The 23,636-nt window shown below is 42.0% G+C and overlaps 1 protein-coding gene across 1 annotated transcript in view; it reads left to right on the top strand.

The window, feature by feature from the left end:
* Positions 1-23,636, top strand: part of CFAP61 (cilia and flagella associated protein 61) — a 253,462-nt gene that overhangs the window by 35,692 nt on the left and 194,134 nt on the right. The window contains exon 8 of the mRNA XM_068565240.1: positions 5,348-5,507. Within this exon, the coding sequence (XP_068421341.1) occupies positions 5,348-5,507 (160 nt within the window). The remainder of the gene's footprint in view (positions 1-5,347; positions 5,508-23,636) is intronic.

Here is a 23,636-nt window from a genome sequence, read left to right as displayed (position 1 = left end):
GCCTATTTCCTGATGCAAAGGTGGGCAAGACTCCTCCCAGGCCCCTTGGTGGATGGTGCTGGATCCCACAGCTCCTTCAAAGGCACTTTTGTTCATGGATGGATGCCGAATATTTGCTGTTGAGCAGGGGACAAAAATAAGGGATGTCTTATACCACCATGATGCTGACCTCACTCTGGAGAAGGCTTTTAATTCTTTGGTTTCAAGGTGCGAGTTTGCACCCAAATCTCTTGAGTTAGTTCTTGTGAGGAGCAGCTGCCGTGACCTCTTCCCTCAGTTCCTTCCCTCTCTTGTCATGTGTTACAAACTTCCAGTGTGTGTAAATATCAGAGGAAAGTCGTAGGCTGAAAATTGCAGTCCCAACCCCGCAGGGATCCTTTGGTGTCTCCAAAGACACAAACGGAGTCCAGGCTGATCTCTGAGAGGCCGTGCGGCCTCAGACATCAGAGATTGCATGTCCCATGGAGATGTGACAACGGGCCTCAACCTTAAATGGAAGGGCAGGAGCAGGACCTGTCAACAGTGAGCAAACCAGCCCAGGATCTGGGAGTGAAACTCTGGTCTTCACCAAGCCCTATCAGGTGTCTTAAGCCTTTTTGGGTTCAAGATCAGTGCAGTCACCACCCTACCACCTACCTGCCAGGACCCTCCTCCCAACCACCTGGGCTTCCTCAGACCTGCCTTTTGGCAGCAGTGTGCTGGAGCTCACTCACCCTGGCTCACGAGAGCCAGTTGCTAAATCTTTAGGAACTTGGCAAGCTGCTTGTTAAACACAGCGATTGTCAAAAATTAAGTTATATCAACTAACAGTGTAGTAAATTATACTAAAAACAAAATTAATAAATTCTCAAAATTCATTACTTTGTAATTGTTTTACTCTTATGTGTCCTCTTGGGGTCATTTATAGCTGTGGTCTCTGCAGAGTGGAAATACTGTAGCTACGGCTACTGCGCATCTTCTCCCAATTCTCTACTCAGTGACATCACACCAAGAGGTTACAATGGGCTGCAACGGGAATATTTACACCACAGAAATTGGCAAATGTTACAAATAAGCTTTTCCCTACAATGCCGATTAGGCATTAATTAACCAGCACACTATACTTTTAGGTGACCAGAGATAACGGACATAGTACACCAAGCCTGTCCCTTCCCAAACCCGTCCATGGGTCACAGGCCATGGGTGTGGATGCCCTGAGAGCCATGTCTGCACCACTGGGGGACCCTCGACTAAAGGTTTTTAACTGCGAGCACTTTCTTAGACTTAATCGCAACTTTGGAGGAGTTCTGAGTCATCACTTTGCTGCAAGTTGCTTTTCATAACTTTATCCTGGCTGACCTTGACATCTGGTGTTTACTCCAAACTGCGATTTCAGGGCAGGGCGGTTGGAGGCCAAGGGCAGCTCCTAGAGACAGATGGGCAGAGCGTCTGCCTCGGCAGCATCCGCGACGTGGGCAGTAGCGGTCCGAGGAGGCACTGGGGCAGAGCCTGCCAGCCCAGCCATGCCTTTGACATCAGGCAGGAAGGATCAGAGCTGGCAGTGGTCACAATGAGGGTACCCAGAAGGGGTGGGTGACGTAGGGCTTTTTAGATGGAAGCATGAACGATGCAGTGCACACGGGCCTATAAATGGACCTGCTTGTGAAGGCGCGGCCACTGCACACGTGGTTTATAGCGATCTGAGTTTTATGCATCAGCATATGGATCCTCAGGGAAAACCAAGGACAACAACAAACTCCCAGCTTGCTCTCCAGTGTGAGATAACTAAAGGCACCTTTGTGGTGGAAAGTATTGGTTACCTGGAAGACAGACAGCAGCCAGCAATCAGTGCCTTTTCGCTGTACACGTAAGAAAAACAAGTCCATCAAATCAATTTATTTTTCCAGAAAACACACACACACACACAAAGATGCATTTGAATACTCCCACAAATTCATATTTAAGAACAGTGCTTCTCAAATCAGAGCAGTCATCCCAAAGAAACCCGAAGGAAAAAGCAGACACTTCCACAATACGTCCTCGCTCTGTTGAGCCCGTCATTCTTCACTTTTGTGAATTGTCACAGTCCTGAGATGAAAGATGGGAATATAACAGGTTGCAGAATTGGAGGACGTGAAATCTTTGTTCCTAATGGTGAAACGTGTTTTTCTCATTTTCATCAGAATGTGTGATCCATGCCATTTGAAATCAAATTCCAAACAAGACGATCCATTAGTGTAATAGCTCATTACTAACAGCAGTCTTATAAATAATACATTCTTATCATGCACATGCAGCTCGCCATGAAGCCAGCAAAAGGTATTTCAGGCCATGGAAGTTGCATCGTGCCAGCGTGGCTCTAGATGAGAAGGACATCTCCATGTGAACCAAGATGGATGCCAATTTTCCCTGCCGAGAGGGAGGCTGGCCGGCTCTCTCTGCACATATGGTAGAGGGATTGGTTAATCAGCGTCTGCTGAGTCTTGGGCCTAAAATTACAGAGAAGCCAGACAACTGTGGCTATGCAGCCTTTGTTCACGCGTGCAAACAAGACAAACAATCCCTTGTTATTTGGGAAAAAAATTAAAATGTGTATTTTGGACTTCTATTAAAGTGTCGATGGCTTTATAAAACAGCTGTGTAAATCCAGCCTTTTACAGCTAGTATTTTGGGGAGCATGTAAAGAAAAGAATATGCATGGAAAAAATTAATTTTTAAAAATTCTTCTTGTATTCCAGTATTTGGGAGAAAGTACAGGGAGTCTTTACTTTTCAAACACATCTTTGATAACAAGTGGTTTTAAACCAGAAGAGAACATTTGAGAACAAACAGTTTAATACCTAATTTTTTTCTCTGTTGTTTAAAGGAGTGTTGTAGCTTCTTTCTCTACTTTAGGAAGTTAAAGTATTAACCATTTTCTCTGACTGGGCATTTATGGAATGATGCTGCATTCTTAGGAACAGGGAATGCTGACGATTGTTGAGTTTGTTTTTTTAAATTTATTATTTATTTTTGGCTGTGTTGGGTCTTCGTTGCTGCACGTGGGCTTTCTCTAGTTGCGACGAGCGGGGGCTACTCTTCGTTGCGGTGCACGGGCTTCTCATTGCGGTAGCTTCTCTTGTTGCAGAGCACAGGCTCTAGGCGCGCAGGCTTCAGTAGTTGTAGTGCACAGGCTCAGTAGTTGTGGCTCGCGGGCTCTAGAGTGCAGGTTCAGTAGTTGTGGCACGTGAGCTTAGTTGCTTCGCGGCATGTGGGATCTTCCCGGACCAGGGATTGAACCCATGTCCCCTGCATTGGCAGGCAGATTTTTAACCACTGCACCACCAGGGAAGTCCTGTTGCATTCTGCTTCCTGGATGGAATGGCTGTCTAGAGAAATAAAGTCTGAATTCTGGTGGGATCGCACCCGCCCAGTAAATGCTGGTTTCTTATAAGAGCTGTCAGAGTCAAATCAGTCACCAGAATTTGCTTAAAACTCACATAATGATCAAAGGAATTATTTATGTGAAATTTATCTATTTTCCTTTTTTCCCAGTTTTATTGAGATATAATTGACACATAACATTGTATATGTTTAAGGTGTCCAACCTAACATTTTGATTTATGTACATATCGCAAAATAATTACCACCAAATAAGATTAGTTAACCTAAGAACTCTGCATTCTCTCTCGCCTCTTTTAAAATTCTAAATGCTTTCCTTGCAGAGAAGAATGAAATACAGAATTACCGATGGAACATAATAATTTCAATCACAGTCATCTCTCAATGTGGTATTAAAATTTGATAGAATTAAAATTCGTTGTTAATTTATAATATTTCAGTACTAGTAATAGGTACTAGCTCAGCGAGTTACTCACAAAAAGATAAGTTGTTTCCTCTACTCGCAATACTTATGACCCCAAATGTGTTGCATTTTTCCCGTACCAGCCAACTCTCCAGCTTCCTAGACACCAGCTAGGTGTCCTGCAGTTTGATTCACTTCTGACACTGCCCAGACTTAGCACAGGCCCTACAGTTTAAGGACTCAGGCCCACAAGACTGTCCCCTGCCCCTGTCAGATGCCAGTCACAAGACCCAGGTTGTCACCTGTACTTTCAACTGACCGACTATAAATCAGGGTTTCCCATGACACCCTCCTCAGGTGTGACAATCTGCTGGAAAAGGCTCCCAGAACTCAGGAGAACACTTTACTTGCTACCATCGATTGATTGTAAAGGATACAATTCAGGAACAGCCCAAATGGAAGAAGTGAGTGGGGGGAGGTGGGGAGGAGGGGGTGGGGAGCTTCCATGCCCTCTCTGGGCTCACCGCCGCCCAGCACCTCAGTGTGTTCACCAGCCTGAAGATCCCGAGCCCCATCATTTAGGGGTTTCTCTGGTGGTTCCATTAACGACTGATTAAATCATTGGCCACTGGTGGTTGAACTCAATCTCCAGCCCCCTTCCTCTTCCCAGAGGTCGAGGGGACAGGGCTGAAAGTTCCAACCCTCTAATCACAAGGTTGATTCCTCTGGTAACTAGCTCCCACGCTCCGAAACTCACCTCTTTAGTGTAAACTCAGGTGTGATTGAAAGGGGCTTAATTATGAAAAACAAAAGATGCTCCTCTCAGGAAATTACAAGTGTTTTAGGAGCTTTGTGCCAGGAGTGAGGGATGAAGACCAAATATTTCTTATTATGTCACACTGTCACCCTCATCTTCCCACTTATGTGTTCCTCATCAAAGGCCTAAAATTATGAGGGCCATTGCAAGAGGTTCAGAATCAGGTAGGATGCTGGGAGGTGATGCAGTTGTAGGTCAAACACACCTGGTGAACAGGTGCAATGAGTTTATTTCACTCAAAGCTTCCCACCAAACCTCCTTCCTCACATCTCCTCCCCATGAGACCATCCAATCAAACAAATAAATGAGTTTAAGAAAATCGAAGAGTTCCTACCTGATGAGGAGTGAACGACCATGAATTTTCTCTGAACCAGGGGTCAACCGGATGGCCACTGGAACAATGGCCAGTCTTCCTGAGAACCGCATGGTGGAGGGGAGGAGAGTGGATGGGAGGGCTGGGCTTGCAGTGGGGAAATAAAAGGGTATGGGGCAGGCATGAGCATTGTCTAGGCAAAGTTCCAAAGAGTTTTCCCTAAAGAACACCCTGGTGGCCTCCCTAAGTTATATACCCACCTCTGGGATTGCCCACAGTGGTCATCCATGGCATTGTTTTTTGAGCCTGTCCTGTATGCCGTGCATTGCTCTGGACACTAGGGCTGCTCCCTCCCTCAGACATCTCCGGGTGCCCATGGGCTGGGGCTCCTGGGAGTTTCATGTTGAGCATTCACCTGAGGTTGGACAGTCATGAGATGTTTTGGACGTTTCAGGTGGAAGGTGTAGCTGTCGGGTTCATGAGTGTGTGCTCGAGAGTGAACATGCAGCTCCTGCATGAGTGCTTTGACTTGGGGCCCTTCCACGGACTCTGCACCCCGCATCCCGACGACGTCCTGGAGCCACCCCAAGAGCTAAGCGTTCAAGGAAGTTCAGGTACAGTGGCCATCACAGGAGCGTGTCAGGAATTCAAGCTTTACATGCTGTGCTGTGCTCTTGGCTATGTGCTGGAACTAGGTGGCACCTACTATAGCTCTGTCTCCAGTCCCCTTTCAGGAGTAGTTCCTGGTCCATCTCATTCTTGTGCATGTATCTGTGAGCACAGGGAGTCAAGGGTGCACTGCAGCCTTGCCACTGAAGCTTTCCTGAATTCAGAACATCTACCTTCAGGATGTTCATTGTTAGAGGTAAGCTGTGGGGAAATAATTGATAGCATTTCAGGATTTTACTCAGACACACACGTACAACACAAAACCTGAATATGATGAGTGAATTTTTCAAGTCAAGAACTCGAGAAATTATATTAAGTTTTTTCTTTTTAAAATGTTTTAAAAATTGAAATATATAGCTGATTTACAATGTGTGTTAGTTTCAGGTGTACAGCAAAGTGATTCAGTTATACATATACATATATATTCAGTTATACATATATGTGTATATATATACATATATATTCTTTTTCATATATGCCTTTAAGTTTTAATCCCAGCAGTTAGAGCTTCTGTGTTTATGTCTTCAACAAATTATTATGTAATACAGGTCTATTGCAAGTAGTCAATACTTGCACTGATTCTAAAATAATGTCTGTATTAGGATTTTCACCAAGTGAAACTAGGTCATCTCAAACTTTGGTATTTTAATTTAATGAGGTCTTCCTGTATCCATGAGTAACTCTGAGGTTAAGTGTTTCGGTTCTTAAATCAGGCAGATGCAAGGAGAGTGTGTAAATTCACTTCTCCAAACCTGGGTTTCCTCATTCATAGAATAGGAATAGTAGTAATACCTCCCACGTGGGGTCTCGCCGAGACCACTCACATCCAGGGCTTTATTCAGTGTCTCGGGCAAAGTTAGCGCTCAGTCAGCATGGACCATCATTTCGAGCGGTCATTATTATCACTTTTGTGGTTGGCCTTTCACCTAGTTGAGTCTTCCCAGGTTAAAATCGGGGCGTTTTGAATTGCTCTACTTTCTTGTGTCTGAGAGATTATACCAAGACTGTTCAAAAAAACAGGAAGAGGAGTGTGTTGGGGGCATGATTGACAAGGAGAGGACTTGTTGATCTAAACAACAGCAGGTGTGGGTTTGGCAGATCTTACCTGCTGGATGGGAAACCAAGTGCAGGGAGCTCGTCTGAATGTTCACAGTCGTTACAAAGAACTTGCAGAGCTGAAGCTGGAGAGGTGGTTCCCTTTTGTACTGATGACGGCGCTCTTCCTGAAAGAGAGCTTTGAGGTCTCTATTGTCTAATGGTGAAGGCTGGCTTGCCCTTGCTTCTCAGCAGAGACGCAGGAGAGTTCTGAAGGACTTTTCAGCATGAGACAGTCCTGAACAAAAAGTTATCATTGTCACTTTCGAATGTATCAATACAATATAAATTCTTCTCGAAGGCAGCATTAAGTAAGTTTTATGGCTCAGTTTTCTCATGTCTAAGATGGAGATAAAAATAGTATCGAACCCAAAGAGTTGTTGGGAAGATTAAACATTAGAATCCACATGATATCCTTAGCTCTGTGCCAAACACAGAGTAAGTTCTGAAAAAATTGAAGTCATTTTTCCTCTGCCTGTGACTGTTGTCATTATTAAAAATAAATTGAAAAGATATAGTCCTTTCCAGTGTGTTTCTGAGTGGCTCTGAGGTTACATAGAATGACTCGGAAGTTCCTATCTTAGAAACTTTATGGGCAGGAACAAAATTCAAAATTTAGGCTGAACCCTGGACTTCAAAACACACATAATCTATCTAGTACCTCTGTCTAGCAAAAAGCCCCAGAGATATGGAAGCTGAAAGAAGTCTTACTTCTCTCTACCACCTTTAATATTTTTACTTAAAATTAGTTGATCTAGAACAGGATGGTAAGTAAAGGAGATAGGAAAACTTCTCTTGTTATTTTGTGTGCCTTGTTTCCTTTTGAAAATCCAGCTTTATGTTCACTGATGGAAAGGTGATTATGAAGTTGTCACTAGGGAGCACTATTGTAGACTTCCAAATAACTCAGGGATGGATTCTCAAATCGTCAGCAGCTCATTATATCTAAGAAAAGAGTCATCAGCACATTTTGCTGCGATCTTCCCATCAACAGCAGCAAAGAATGAGGCTCCAGAGAAAATCTGAAATGTCCTATGATCTGCTGTCCATTTTTTTTTCTGATGAAAGTCTCAAGTCAAAGGAAATATAATTTCTCTAAAATATGAACTAAAATGCTTGTTTCAATGGGTACACACCATTATGCCCTATGCCTTCAATTTTGTTTATGCTTTTTACTTTTCAAAGGATTTTCATATATATCATCTCATATTATCCTCATAACTTGATGTAGGAGAGCTAGGAAAAGTGACACCTGCCCACACTCCCGAAAGGTGTTACAGCTCAACAGGGGCTCACCCAGAACCCAACCGAGGCTTTGGCTTGGCAAGGTGACTTCTTATCTAGGATGGCTGTGATTGAAAACTCCAATGGTGGGTCTACTACACAAATACATGATCAATTTTTTCACTTCAATGAGTTATTTAATGAGTTATCACTTTTAGGAGTTCTCGGTGATGTCTGTGTGTATGCGCGTGCACACGAGTGCTTTGGACAACTTCCGTCTTCTGGAATCTCCACCTCTGTGTCTGTGGGATTTGTCAGAACCGTGTGAGGCCACTCTGCCCTGCTCCAGAGGCAGACTGGAAGTGCCAGGACATTGACACCCCAGGAGCAGCCTCTGCTTCCCTATTTCTTGTCCCTGCACCCCTACTGCTACTTTCTCCACCAACTCCCAAGTAAACAGTCATGCTTGAATCCTTGACTCATACTCTGCCTCTGAGAGAACACACCCCAAGACACTGCTGGTCTAGTCTTTTCCCACCAGCTGTGAAAACATTTATTTACACACAACTGACAGGAGTCGGGGTATAAATACCCCAGCTCCCTCACCCCTCGGGTGGGATAGCTCTGAGACACAAGTTTTTTGCTGTTTCTCAACGTTCCTCCAGGAGATTAAGTTCTAGCTGGTGATCTGTGTGATGCCATGTGTTTTGTTAGCTGCCTTCCTTTCCCATTCTCTCTTCCTCACCACCCTACTGTGCTTCCTGGAGTCACCTCCCAAATGAACTCTTGTTCTCAAATCCTGGACTCAAGGTCTGCTCTTTTCCCACCATCCGTGAGACTTGCAATTTCACATGAACCTCCACCCTTCCAAACAGAATAACAATGTCACGGCTTGACATTCCTGAGCTCACACAGTGGTCCCCCTTCTTTAGCTACTGCACACATTGTGATTGGCTTGCTGTCTCATCATTTCAGCAGTATCAGAAGTTTCCACTGGATCTAAAAAGTGTAACCATACACATTCACTTTGCATTTTACTTGAATAATTTTTACATGATCCCATTTTTTTAGTCACCTATTCTTCATATACAAATTATTACACACACTTGTACATTTGGGTTTTTATCTACTAAACCTTGGGACTAAACTGGAACCAATGTGAACAAAGTCAAAGTGATCTTGGGTGGCCTCGGCCTGCAGCGGCTTGAAGCAGGATTTCGGTTCCCTGACCGGGAATCAAGTTTGGGCCACAGCAGTGAGAGCGCTGAATCCTAGCCAGTAGACCAATATCCAGTGACAAGGCCCTGCCCCTTCGGCTTTGCAGAAATGAATTCCCACACAGTCGGAAAGTAGTAAAACAAAGTGTTTATTAGGAGGAAAGAGAGTACGTGTGAATAGACACACGGGCGGACTGAGAGAGAGGGTGGTAGTTTAAATCACTTACATGGGGCATTTCTTCTGGGTTTCCTTTGGCCAATCATCTTGCTTTGCCTGGTTCTGAGTCCATATTTGGTTTATCTCAGGGTTCTCCCATGTGTGCGTGCGCTTCTCTTAGTCAAGATGGATTCTAGTGGAGAGGACTATGGGTAGGTTGATATCACTCCCCTTTTGACCTCCAAGGAGCCTTTCTGTGCATGTGGAGTCGGGAAGTTCTCCTTGACCTCGAGAATGAGAAATATGTGGTCTCTATCTCTTATCTGGGTGGGGCTCAGCCTCTCCTATTAGCCTCCTGCTATTATCTCTACCTTGGAGTATCTGTCCACAGGGGACAAACTCCAGCTGCTCAGCCTGGGGCCCATCTATCTCCTGCCTCATAAGGATGCAGATTTTGTCCCAGTATAAGGAAAATCTAGTAAAAGTTTATTTTTTATTAAGTGGAGTACCTAGTTTAGAAGTAGCAAGTTCCCCAAATATTGGAAGAATTCATAAAGAGTCATAGCTGCTCAGGAAAGGGCTTTCTGCTTGTGTGGGAGATTGTACTAAATGAAATCTAAGATCCCTCAAATGGCAAGAGTCTGAAAGCTTAGTGAACACGCAGCGGCGACCGTGTGCTGGCAGTTTATGAATATTTTCCTTCAGCGACAATACGATGGCTCAAGACAATATTTTTTTTTCCAGTTGGCTCCACCACTGGCCCTGCCCAGTGACTGCAAATCAGGCTGTCTTTTGTTGACTGCATCATCACAATAAAGACTTTGGAACCGGAGTGAGCTGGCAATTTTCTTGATGACGCAGAAGGCAAAATAGGGCACAGCCTGCATTTCCACAGCTGTATTGGCATCGACACATTTACCAGTTAAAATTAAAAAACTGAAAACAAGTGAAAGACAAAACTTTTGTTTGTCACGTCGGCTGGTGTGACCTGGGGAGTGGGAGTCTCGGTTTTGAAAGAGCCCTGAAAGGTGCATCTCAGTACGTACACAGGGCCCACCACACAGAGTCTCTGTGACCTCGACGTGCCCTTGGCAGGGAGAAATACAATTTCATACAACAGAATCATGGGCGTCCCGAAGAATATCCAAGGCAGCCCCTTATAACCAACCCACCCAGGGAAAGTGCTGCTTACTCTACCTTTATTTTATTTTATTATTTTTTAAAATTTATTTATTTATTTATTCTTGGCTGCTTGGGTCTTTGTTGCTACACGTGGGCTTTCTCTAGTTGCGACGAGTGGGGGCTACTCTTTGTTGCGGTGCGAGGGCTTCTCATTGCGGTGGCTTCTCTTGTTGCAGAGTGCAGGCTCTAGGCACACGGGCTCGTGGGCTCTAGAGCGCAGGCTCAGTAGTTGTGGCGCACGGGCTTTGTTGCTCCGTGGCATGTGGGATCTTCCCGGACCAGGGCTCGAACCCATGTCCCCTGCATTGGCAGGTGGATTCTTAACCACTGCGCCACCAGGCAAGTCCCTTACTCTACAGTTAAAAGGCCCTTTGAAATATAATTTTCATAACATCTCCATCCAAAAACATGGCAATGTTGCCTTTTAAATGAAAGAAAATCACTCTTGCTGTCAGGAAATGTTTCTTTGTGTCTTGTTTAAATTTCTTTCATGGAACTTACACTTGCTTCTTACCTCAGGGTCTCTCCTCTGCAGGGCGAGAAAATGTCTGGAACAAAGATGGCAGGGCTAAGAAACAATGGCTAAACCGAGTCTGATGTATCGGATGGTGATAGCCCAGGCCTTCTAGCCTCTCTTCCTAAGGTTAGATTTTATATGCCTGGGTGGCTTTCTGTTTTAGTTTATTCTTCTTTTAACTTGGATTCCAAATGTGGATGAAACATTCATCTACAGAGCATAGCAGTATTTCTGCCAAGAGGTTTGCATTCTGTATCTCAGACCATGTATTTACCACCTGGTACGTTCCGTAGTTATTGAACTAGTGACCCACTAGGACTCTGTATACGTTTGCTCGGGCTGTTTTAGCAGAGTACCACAGACCATGGGGCTTAAACAACAGAAATTCATTTTCTCACAGCTTTGGAAATACAGAAATCTGAGATCAAGGTGTCAGCAGGGTTGGTTTCTTCTGAGGTCTCTCTCCATGGCTTGTAGATTCTTTTCCTTGTGTCTTCACGTGGTTTTCCCTTTTATTCCTGTCTGTGTCCTAACCTCCTCTTCTTATAAGGACACCAGTCACATTGGCTTAAGGGCCCAGCCATCTGACCTCATATTACTTTATCTCTTTAAAGGCCCTTTCTCCAAATATAGTCACATTCTGAGGTATCAGGGGTTAGGAGTTAAACACGAGTTTTGTGGGGACACGATTCAATGTGTAATACCTAGAATCCAGTGTCAGCGGTTCTCTGGAGCCCTGTGGTCAAGGCTGTATGGTAATAATGCCGATCATGGCAACAAGGTCCCTTCTACTTAATGTTCATGAAAGCCTGATATACTGACTCATATTTGTCACAATTTAAATTTCATCTTTTTTTTTAACCACCAAATGTCTTTTTAGTATATGAAGGTTACAAAATTGCGTTCTTCTAAAACTTTAGCCACTCTTGCCAACTTTGATTTTCTAGAAGTAACTATGTGAGTTCTAACGCTTTGTTAAAGATGTTGACAAAACAAATAAATAATTCCAGACTTATGCCCAGGCTGACATGATTATCTCCAAGGTTGGCAGTGTCTACGAAAAATTAATCAGTCAATCTAAGAAAGAAATGGGAAATTTTATTGGAGCCAAATTGAGGATTATAACCCAGGGACAACCTCTCAGAAAGCTCTGAGAACTGTTTTACCCCTTAGAGGTTAAAGCACAGTTACACAGGTTTTTGAGACAGAGAGCTGTACATTAAATGATGTAGATAGTTTGCACAATCCAGACCTTTAAGTACAAAGTGGTGGGTCATTGTGATCCCTTACAAGGTCAAGAAGGAATGTTACCTTATTTTTTATTTTTAATTAATTAATTTATTTATTTATTTTTGGCTGTGTTGGGTCTTCGTTTCTGTGCGAGGGCTTTCTCTAGTTGTGGCAAGCGGGGGCTACTCTTCATCGCAGTGCGTGGGCCTCTCACTATCGCTGCCTCTCTTGTTGCGGAGCACAGGCTCCAGACGCGCAGGCTCAGTAGTTGTGGCTCACGGGCCTAGTTGCTCCGCGGCATGTGGGATCTTCCCAGACCAGGGCTCGAACCCGTGTCCCCTGCATTAGCAGGCAGATTCTCAACCACTGCGCCACCAGGGAAGCCCAGGAATGTTACCTTTTAAGGAGCTGGCTTGTGGGTGCGGGGAGAATGTTGCTGTTTATGGTTGAGCAGGTACTTCCGCCAGTGGGGAGGTCTGGTCCATGCATAATGTCGATACACAACGCAGATACACAGCAGAGGGGGAGAGAGGAGAACAAGGGGCAGAGAAAAATGTTTACGTTTAAATTTTCCATGACTTTCCTTAGAATATGAATTTTTACTTCATCAACAGTATAAACTCTTGCATGGGTTCCCTGGGTGGAACCCTTGGGCTGGTAACCTACCAGGAAGGAGGCCATCCAGACTTGCAACCAGTCTTGTCAGGGTCATTGCCCCAGAAGCCTTTTGATTATTTAATAAAACCTAGTGCTGATTTTCCACCTTCATTCAGATACTGGTTTCTAAGCCCTTTTGAAATCTTTAAAAACAGCAGCAACGAATGAGGGTACCCTCTGAAGACTCCGTTATTACACAGAGCGCAGGGTGACTGGGAACCACGTTCCTACTCTCCTCAGCACTGGGAGCCACTGGTTAAGTGATGATTCTGCTGCGCTCGCCACCAAGCAGATTCGTTTCTCAGTGGTCGAAATACAAATGCATTTGTATATAGGACCTGGAGGTCTTCGAAAGAAAACTGGCGTTATTTATATTCGTTATGATCGTTATGTACTGGGATTATTTTCTCAGTAGGCGATGTGTCTTTTGCCCATATTTATGAAGCAGGGGAGAAGGCATTTAATGAATTTCAAGAGTGTATTTGACTGTAAAACACACCTCTCTTAGTACATTCACATGTAAATAGCCCTTTTATTTGTTCTCTCTGGTGACCTTTCTTCTTTTGGGGGTAGATCGCACTTTGTTGTTGTTTTATATTTCCAAATGGGAGACTGAATGATAATAATGAAAGATTATGCAAAAAATCCACGTTTAAAATAATGTTGATATGGCACTTGTGTTGCAGGATAATTATAGTAATTTGGCTCTTACACTATATGGAGTCAGGAGTTAGTTGCTAGAAAATACGGTGGTAAGGGTGATTCAGAGGGTTTTCATCCCAACAGGCTGTTTGATCCTGCTGACTTTTCTCTTGAAAATCAATTGCTTGCGATGAATACTCTGAATTCCCCCTTGATTAAATTGGCCGTTGGCGGGCTGCACCCATTGCACTGGGGTCACTGTGAGTTCTGTGTCTGTTTACACAGGGGTTTTGATGACTCTTAAAATATCACGGAGCAAATTTAATCCAAGCAAGCGAAGCAACTGAAGAGGCAATTGCTAAAAATCAGTCTTTGCACGTGGCAACAAAGGAAAACATATTAATTCTAAGCCCAACGTGAAGCCGGTTAATTTCATTACGGGGTTGCAAGCCTTTTCTCCACTGCATAGTGCTCTGGCTTTGGGTGTTTTCAGACTTCCAGGAGCACGTGGGCTCACTCAGTGGAAGACCGGGGACAGTCACCTTGGACGCTGGTTCCGACTTCAGGTTCATGTTTGACAATGTTCCATTTCCCCTCAAGGTTACTCACATATTCAGATTTTCTATTTCTTTTGAATCAACTTTAGGAAATTAGATATTTCTAGAAAAGCATCATTTAGTATACGAAGGTTAAAAAATGATTAGTGTACAGTTGTGGATCTACATATGTATGTATCTCCAGTGTGTATGTTTGTATATGTATATATACATACACACACAAACACATATGTATATAACAGTATATATATACTCTTAAAATGATTAAAGAGGACAATTTAGGTGATATAAACAAACTTTATTTAACACTTCATGAAGTAGACAGTCTCTTTTCAGAGAACTGCAAAATGGGCGAGAAAGCAGGAAGCTTTTATAGGATAAAGAATAAAGAACAAGGAAGAGAAAATACCTGATTGGCTGGGGTCCTGCAGTCACCCTTGTTTGGGGTGAGAAGGTCCAGGGTTGGGTTGGCGGTTGGGGATTGACTGAAGGATCGACTGCATTTCTGGTCGTGTTGCATTTACGAGGACACGAAAGTGACCCAAGTTTTGGTTTGCTGACCTGGCACGCCCCCATCCCCACCCTGGGCAGGAGTGGCTCCATCCTGGGCCTAGAAAGTTATTTCAGCTCTCTATATATTATGTCTCCAACTCCGTGTGGAAAAAGACTTGTCTTTTTTTATTGAGTGCTGATTTCAATCTACATAAAATATTTTTAGAGAAAAGAGAAACATAAGTAAGTCACAAAACTAACTATACAAAAAATTATTCATAATAAGTGTGGGAAAATATTCAGCTTCCATAAAACTAAAATGCACGTTAAAACCCAAGACGTTTTTCTCCCCGCTGTTGCCTACTACGTTATAAATATGTGTTGTAATTAAGATGCTCGGTTCTAGGCAAGAAGCTTGGCAACTAGTCCTCGGTTTCTGACAGCTATGAAGGTTGTATTTCTGGAATACAGTCCAGAAATGGTTACCAGAATCCATTAAGTGCTCATATTCTTTGACCTCAACTGTAGCAAGTCTGAGGAAATAATCCTAAGTCTATAAAAAGATACACGTTCAAGACTTTTCCCTAAGCTTAATCATAATACTAAAAATGAACGAACAGAAAATATCCAAGTAAACAGACAAATTAAAAAACCCCAAATCTCCCTTAAGAGAGGGATGGCTAAACTTGTGAGTATTCACTGGACAGCTATGCAGTAGCCTTTAAACTTATTTATTTATTTTTGGCTGTGTTGGGTCTTCGTTTCTGTGCGAGGGCTTTCTCTAGTTGTGGCAAGCAGGGGCCACTCTTCATCGCGGTGCGTGGGCCTCTCACCATCGCGGCCTCTCCCATTGCGGAGCACAGGCTCCAGACGCGCAGGCTCAGCAGTTGTGGCTCACGGGCCCAGTCGCTCCCCATGTGGGATCCTCCCGGACCAGGGCTCGAACCCATGTCCCCTGCATTGGCAGGCAGACTCCCAACCACTGCACCACCAGGGAAGCCCTGCAGTAGCCTTTAAAAAGTTTACAGACAGTGAAGGGAAATGGGTACGATATAATCTTACGTGAAAAAAATAAACGCGACGTGAATTGAAGTGTGAGTAAAACTGTCTAAGAAAATGACAACATGGACCTAGTCACAGACAGTTCCTTTTGTTGAAGACAAACCTTCTGGCTTGTAGCTGATTGCAAGAGCTTTCAGGAAAGCATCAGAATAAAGCAATAACTATTTGTGTATGACAAAAGACTTAAATGGCTGTGGCTAAAGATCTTATGAGAGTTCATTTAAAAATTACTCAGTTGACAAGGAAACTTGGTTGTTTCTGTGGCATACTACATTTTAAAATAATAACTGGCATATTGGTAACATTATGTTGTCCTTGTTTAATATCAGGCAAAGCAGTACTGGGACATATGGACTGCAAGGACATTGACAAATTTCTAGGCACTTCATATAATTCCTGAAATATTTATATTAATAACACTTGCCCATACAAATATAACCTAGGGAAAGTTAGCATCTGTTCCTGTTTGACAGTGCTTTTCATGCAACTCCACACATCTATTTTTTTTTTTCCTCATTTTGTTTGGTGGCTGCATATGGGTGTGCCATAGTTATGTTCATTCTGTTCTCTTTTTTTTTTTTAACATCTTTATTGGAGTATAATTGTTTTACAATGGTGTGTTAGTTTCTGCTTTATAACAAAGTGAATCAGTTATACATGTACATATGCTCCCATATCTCTTCCCTCTTGCATCTCCCTCCCTCCCACCGTCCCTATGCCACCCCTCTAGGTGGTCACAAAGCACCGAGCTGATCTCCCTGTGCTATGCGACTGCTTCCCACTAGCTAGCTATTTTACGTTTGGTAGTGTATATATGTCCATGCCACTCTCTCACTTTGTCCCAGCTTACCCTTCCCCCTCCCCGTATCCTCAAGTCCATTCTCTAGTAAGTCTGTGTCTTTATTCCCATCTTGCCCCTAGGTTCTTCATGACCTTTTTTTTTTTTTTAGATTCCATGTATATGTGTTAGCATACGGTATTTGTTTTTCTCTTTCTGACTTACTTCACTCTGTATGACCGTCTCTAGGTCCATCCACCTCACTACAAATAACTCAATTTCGTTTCTTTTTATGGCTGAGTAATATTCCACTGTACACATATGTGCCACATCTTCTTTATCCATTCATCATGTTGATGGACACTTAGGTTGCTTCCATGTCCTGGCTATTGTGAATAGAGCTGCAGTGAACACTTTGGTACATGACTCTTTTTGAATTATGGTTTTCTCAGGGTATATGCCCAGTAGTGGGATTGCTGGGTGGTATGGTAGTTCTATTTTTAGTTTTTGAAAACCTCCACTCTTCTCCATAGTAGCTGTATCGAGTTACATTCCCACCAACAGTGCAAGAGGGTTCCCTTTTCTCCACACCCTCTCCAGCATTTATTGTTTGTAGATTTTTTGATGATGGCCATTCTGACCGGTGTGAGATGATATCTCATTGTAGTTTTGATTGCATTTCTCTAACGATTAATGATGTTGAGCATTCTTTCATGTGTTTGTTGGCAATCTGTATATCTTCTTTGGAGAAATGTCTATTTAGGTCTTCTGCCCATTTTTGGATTGGGTTGTTTGTTTTTTGATATTGAACTGCATGAGCTGCTTGTAAATTTTGGAGATTAATCCTTTGTCAGTTGCTTCATTTGCAAATATTTTCTCCCATTCTGAGGGTTGTCTTTTCATCTTATTTATGGTTTCCTTTGCTGTACAAAAGCTTTTAAGTTTCATTAGGTCCCATTTGTTTATTTTTGTTTTTATTTCCATTTCTCTAGGAGGTGGGTCAAAAAGGATCTTGCTGTGATTTGTGTCATAGAGTGTTCTGCCTATGTTTTCCTCTAAGAGTTTGATAGTGTCTGGCCTTACATTTAGGTCTTCACACATCTATTAATTTCTGATATCTTTCTTTTACAAGGTAAAAGAACAGATCCTTTGAGATTTTCTAAGGGGGCTCTCTGGAAAATCAATTCAGGATCAAGCTTTTATTTAGGATTTGATTTTGGGAAGACAAAATACCAAAGGTTGTGAAACACCTTTAAAGGTTTGAACACCTGATTTTATAGGACCACAAGTCACTATGAAAAAATACCTAGTTACCTATTTAATCAAAATAACACTAAAGAATCTAAAGGTAACTATAGGAGGTGACATGGTTGTAAAAACAAACAAACTTTAGCTCTTTTGAAAGCAAGAAGACTTAGTTCTCTTAGTCAAGGACATAATAAAGGTCCACATAAAGCACAGGAAATTATTCTAATAAGACATAGAGCCTTTGTTTCCTAGGCAGATTACTTAAAAGGTAAATAAAAACCCTTGCTATGTCTCATTAAGATAGACCAATAACCCAAGAAAACTTTGTTGTTTTAATAGAGGAAAAGCCAAACTCTAGTTTTGCATTCAAGTGTTATTGATACTAAAGCTCATTAAAAAAAGAAACCTTATAAGTAAATCTGTCCAACCTTTACCAGCTTTGACCAACCACTTAACATAAAATTTCATTCCATAAACCTTCTACAACTTTCTGTATCATTCAGGTTTTGTCCTGTTCCTTCCCTTTCTTATTCTGAAACGAGTCAATTTCTTTCTTTTTTACCTTAACAAAAACACATTCTACATTCCTTGCGTATTTTTCATACTAAATTGTTTCCCTTTATCCTTAATATTTCTAGTAATTTCAATTATATATGTTGATTATAATTTTTAACCATTATAGCCTTCATTTTATAGAGAAAATGAGGAAGTAGACAATTGTGGATTGTCTGTCATATACTAACATTTCCTAGCAGACTAGCAAATTTCATGAATTTCATAATTTTTAGAGGTATATGCTTCTTTACAGCACAATTTTTTGACATGGCATATCCAAATAGCTTCATTAACAGATCCAAATATCTTTAACCCCTCTGTAAAAAAAAAAAAAAAAGAAGCCAAAAGTATATAAACTTAAACTTAGTAATGAATGTTTTAATGTTTTATCTTCTTTAGAAATGATTTAGAAGTTTGCTAAATGTTTATTACTTAATTTAGCATAACTCGAGTGTAGACAGTCTTGGGGTGTGGTAATGAAGAACGGGTCCTAGACAACTTTGCTCAATTCCCCACTTCATGTTGGTGTGCCTTTCACATTTAGATCTACCATCCACATGGAATTGATTTTCATGTGTGCTGTGGCAGAGGAATTGTTTCATTTAAAAAGTATAGATATCCAATTGACCAAGCACCATTTACTGAAAAGGTCATCACTTCCCTCATTGTAGTGCCACCTTTGCGTAAATCAATTGCCCATATTGTATTTGTGGGTTGATTTTTGGGATTCTTCACTCCTTTTTTTTTTTTTTTTTTCTAATTTATTTATTTTATTTATTTATTTTTGGCTGAGTTGGGTTTTTGTTGCTGCGTGCAGGCTTTCTCTAGTTGCGGAGAGCAGGGGCTACTCTTCGTTGCAGTGCACTGGCTTCTCATTGTGGTGGCTTGTTGCGGAGCATGGGCTCTAGGCGTGCGGGCTTCAGTAGTTGTGGTGCGTGGTCTCAGTAGTTGTGGCTCGGAGGCTCTAGAGCGCAGACTCAGTAGTTGTGGCACACGGGCTTAGTTGCTCCGCGGCGTGTGGGATCTTCCTGGACCAGGGCTCAAACCTGTGTCCCCTGCATTCATAGGTGGATTCTTAGCCACTGCGCCACCAGGGAAGTCCCCTCATTGATTTTCGGTTGTTCTTCTTTTCTAAAATGAGTGTTTAAACTATAAGTATTCCTCTATGCTTGGATTTAGCTGCACCTTACAAGTTTTGTTTTATAATGTACTCATTATCAATATTTTTGAAATTTCATTTTATTCTTTGGCTCATAAGTTATTTAAAAGAATATTTACTCCCAAACATATGGGGATATCCTATTTATCTTTTTTAAAAAAGTTTTTATTATGGTAAGAACACCTAACATGAGCATTACTTTCTTAAATTTTTAAGTGTATACTGGAGTTTTGTTAACTACAGTCACAGTGTTTTCAGCAGATCTAGAACTTATTCATCTTGCGTTACTGAAACTTTACACTTTTGAATAGCATCTCCTCATTTCCCCCTCCCCCCAACCCCTGGCAACTACCATTTTACTCTCTGCTTCTATGAGTTTGACTTTTAGATACCACATATAAGTGAAATCATGTAGTATTTGCCCTCCTGTGACTGACTTATTTCACCTAGCATAATATGTTCAAGGTTTATCCATATCATCACATGTTGCAGGAGTTCCTTCTCTTTAAGGCTGATTAATATTCCATTGTTTGTACATACCACGTTTTTTCTGTCCATTTGGATAGTCTCATCTTTTTATCACTAGCTTTTAGCTTAATTGCACTAAAGTCAGAGAACCTACTCTGTGTGATTTTGACCCTTTAAATTTTGTTGAGCATATGGTCAATTTTGGTAAATGTTCCTGGAGTCCATGAAAAATGTGTATATCCTCTAGTTGTTAGGTGCAGGGTTCTATATGAATCAGTCACGTTTGATAATAATGTCAAATATTTTATCCTTTTGATTTCATCAATTGTTTGAACAATTCATGAGAGGTCTGTTAAAGTCTCCTGCTTTGATTGTGGATGTACCAATTTCTATTCATAGTCTATAATTTTTAGTTATGTATTTTGAGTCTATGTTATTAGGTGCATAATTTTTAAGTCATTATTTCTTCCCTGAACTTAAAATAAATCAGTTATGAAGTGTCCTTCTTTATCTCTAGTGACATTTTTTTGCCTTAAAGCTTACTTTTTCTGATTTTAATATGGCACACCTGCTTTCTTTGATTCATATTTGCACGTTATATCTCTATCCATTCTTTTATTTTCATCCTTCCTATTTCCTTACATGTTAGATGTATCTCTTATAAACAGCATAAGTTTGGTTGTTGTTATTTTTATCTAGTGTGACAACTGTTGTCTTTTAATTATAGTATTTTGTTCATTTACATTTAATGTTCTTATGGGTTTATATCTACCGTCTTACTTTATAGATGTCCCCTATGTTTCTGTGTTTTATTCCTGGTATTTTGTATTTGTGTCTTTTTTTCCCTTAGTCTCACCAGTGTCAATTTAATTGGTATTTTTCAAAGAACCAGCTTCAGTATTTACTTGATTCTCGCTGTTATATTTTGTGACTGCATCAGTAGTCCATTGCCACAATAATGCTGCTAACAAACAACTGCAAAACCACAGTGGCATCCCACAATAAGTGTATTTTGCTCATGCAGCTGGGGTCAGCTAGGCAGCTCTGCTGATCTTGGCTGGGTCTTCTCACGTGTCTTGGGGTCAGTTGCCTCTTGGCAGATCTAGGCTGGCCTTGGCTCTGCCCCATGTGCCTCTCGTCCTGTAGCAGGCTGGATGGGGCATGTTCTCATGGTGATGGCAAAGCTGCAAGAGACCAAGTGGAAATACATAAGGCCTCTTGAGGTCTAGGCTTTGAGCTAACACATGTCACTTATCCGAAGCAGGTCCCAGGCTGAGCCCAGAATTGGAGTGGAGGCCACTACATGACAAAGGGCCTAAACAGAGCGAGGCTGAAAAATCAGCATCATGATTACAGCCCATGTTCACAAAAAAAGAATAACGCTGGTGATTTTTGTCATGGTGTTCTTTCTCCTGTCCTCAGGAGACACAAACTCCAGTTTTGCCTGTTGGAGGCTAAAACCTACAGTCTCATGTCAAGACAGTGATCTGGGAATTACCAGTGCACTGAGCTCAAGTTCACCGTACTCTATGGCTTGGAGTCTGCACTGCAGTCCAGGAGGGAGTCACTGTTTCCTTGAACAATATGGAAAAGCTCATTGTCCTGCTTTCATGCGGCCTGCGAGTGTTTTCCTTTGTATCATTGTAGACTTCATCATCAGCCTCTTGCTGTTCATTCAGCTAATACATCCCATATACTAGCCTTTGGGAGCCTGGTCTAGTACCTGGTGAGCCTTGCACGGTCTAGTGGCAGGATAAACATGCAAGACAAATGAATTTATAATCAGAGATTTGTTGTGAAGGGTAGAAAATTGTGGTGGGACCACAGCAGAGTTATGCCTAAGTCATCTTGGGAACATTAACATAGACTTCATAGAAAAGAAAGCTTTTGAGTCAAAACTTCAAAAACAAATTGGAGCTTTCATAAAGATTTTCCTGGCAGAGGGAACACAATGTGCCTGTGCCAAATAAGGAGGTGTTAGAGACCAGGGCGTATGAGGGGAAAGCACCAGCTCAGTGCTGCTGAAGCGGGAAGTGAGGGGGTGGCAGGAAATAGGAAGCAGGACAAGAGATGGAGGAGAGGCAGCTGAGGTCTTATGAGCCCTCACAAAAGGGTCTAGATTCTATTTAATCACAACATAACTGATGAGCAACCATCAGGAATCTTTAACTAGAAAGGGATACACCGTCAACTTCTAGTTTCTGGGAAGACTTTCCAAGGGCCACTGGACTGTGCTGGAAAGAGATGAGGGGCTGAACCAGAAGCGTGATTGTGGATGAACCTGGGAGATATTTTGGAGACTTAATGGAACTTGATGTTTTACTGCATATGGGGAAGGAAGACTGTGGAAGAAGGAAACCTCAAGGGTGACTTCAGAAACTAGGTGGATGGTGGAACCGTTTTGCAAGATGGGAATAAGAAGAGTGAGTGAATCGTTTGGTGGAGGTGCTGTGACTTCGGATTCGGACAAGTTGAGTTTACCTTCCTAGGAAGCACTTGGGTGGATACACAGCGCCCAGGTGCTCCCGAGCTTAGACTGAAACGTGACTTCCCGAAGGATGTTCACATCCCAATCCCTGGAACGTGCAAATGTTACCTTAGTTTTGGTAAAAAGTCTTTGTAAGTGTGATGAAGGATCTTGAGATGAAATTATCCAAGACAGAGGGAGCCTGGCCCTGCCAACACCTTGACTTCTGCCCAGGGATACTGTACTGATTTTGGACTTCTGGCTTCCAGAACTGTGGGAGTATACATTTCTGTTGTTTTAAGCCACCAACTGAGTGGTAATTTGTTACAGTGGCCACAGGAAACTAGCACAGTTACAAAGAAGACCAAAGGGTCAGAGGCAAACCAAGGAAGGAGACAGGTCAGGAAATAAGGACATCTCCACTCTTCAGCAGAAATGCTTGATAGCACTGTCTGCTCACTGTTTCCATCTTCTTACTGTCTCGAGGCTACTTCTTATCCTTCAGATCTCAGCTTAAATGTCCAGAGGGACGTCTCTGACCACTCAACCTTGAAGCAGCTTCATTGCTCTTATTTTCTGCATCTAGCAGGGCTTAATGTTTCCTCCTTCTCTTACTGACTTGCTTTGGGAGTGCAAGTTAGTCTTGTTCATTGCTGAATCTTCAACATCTAGTGTGTTAATGTCTACCAGATGGTAGGTGTAAAATATAGATTTTTACATGAAAGAATAAATAAATAAGTGAACACGCACTGTGCTTTGTTCATACCTCTGCTTTAGCAACTTTCACACTGCAAGATCATTAGAGGTGTGTGTGTGGGGGGGGGTGTGGGTGAGTGCACTCACACCCTAATTACTTGTGAGCCTCTTAGAGTAAGGACTACATCTGATTCATTAGGTACTTCGCGGTACCTCTAGAGTGCCCTCAACTCCTCGTTCTCCACTGAACTTCAGTCGAATGAATGATTTAACTCGAACCTCTGATCTTTCCTCTTCTTAAAGCTGAGTGGCTTAAATTCATTTGTCAGTCTTTTCTGAAATCATAATATTAAAATACTAAACAAAATGACCATTTTGTAATATTCTGAAGATAGAAATTTACGTTTATAATTAGACATTTTGGGGGGAATCGTAATTGTGTTAATAATACATGAAACTGTCCTCCTTTAAAAAGTTAGTATAATGCAGTTAAAGTTGAATTCCCTTTGGTCAGTGGCCAAGCCTGGTTCTCCCTCTCATCCCCAGAAGTGGCCATTGTTGTTAGTATGCATCCATCCATACCTCTTTTTATGCATGTATTCATAGAAAAAACACTACCGTCTTGTGGCAGTGCTTTTGTTTTTGGGGTTTTTTTTGTTTTTTTAAAATTA

Source organism: Eschrichtius robustus, chromosome 16 (genome assembly GCF_028021215.1).
Source record: "Eschrichtius robustus isolate mEscRob2 chromosome 16, mEscRob2.pri, whole genome shotgun sequence".
Classification (NCBI taxonomy): Eukaryota; Metazoa; Chordata; class Mammalia; order Artiodactyla; family Eschrichtiidae; genus Eschrichtius; species Eschrichtius robustus.
Note: the sequence above shows the minus strand (reverse complement) of the source record. Positions and strands in the feature narration are given on the sequence as shown.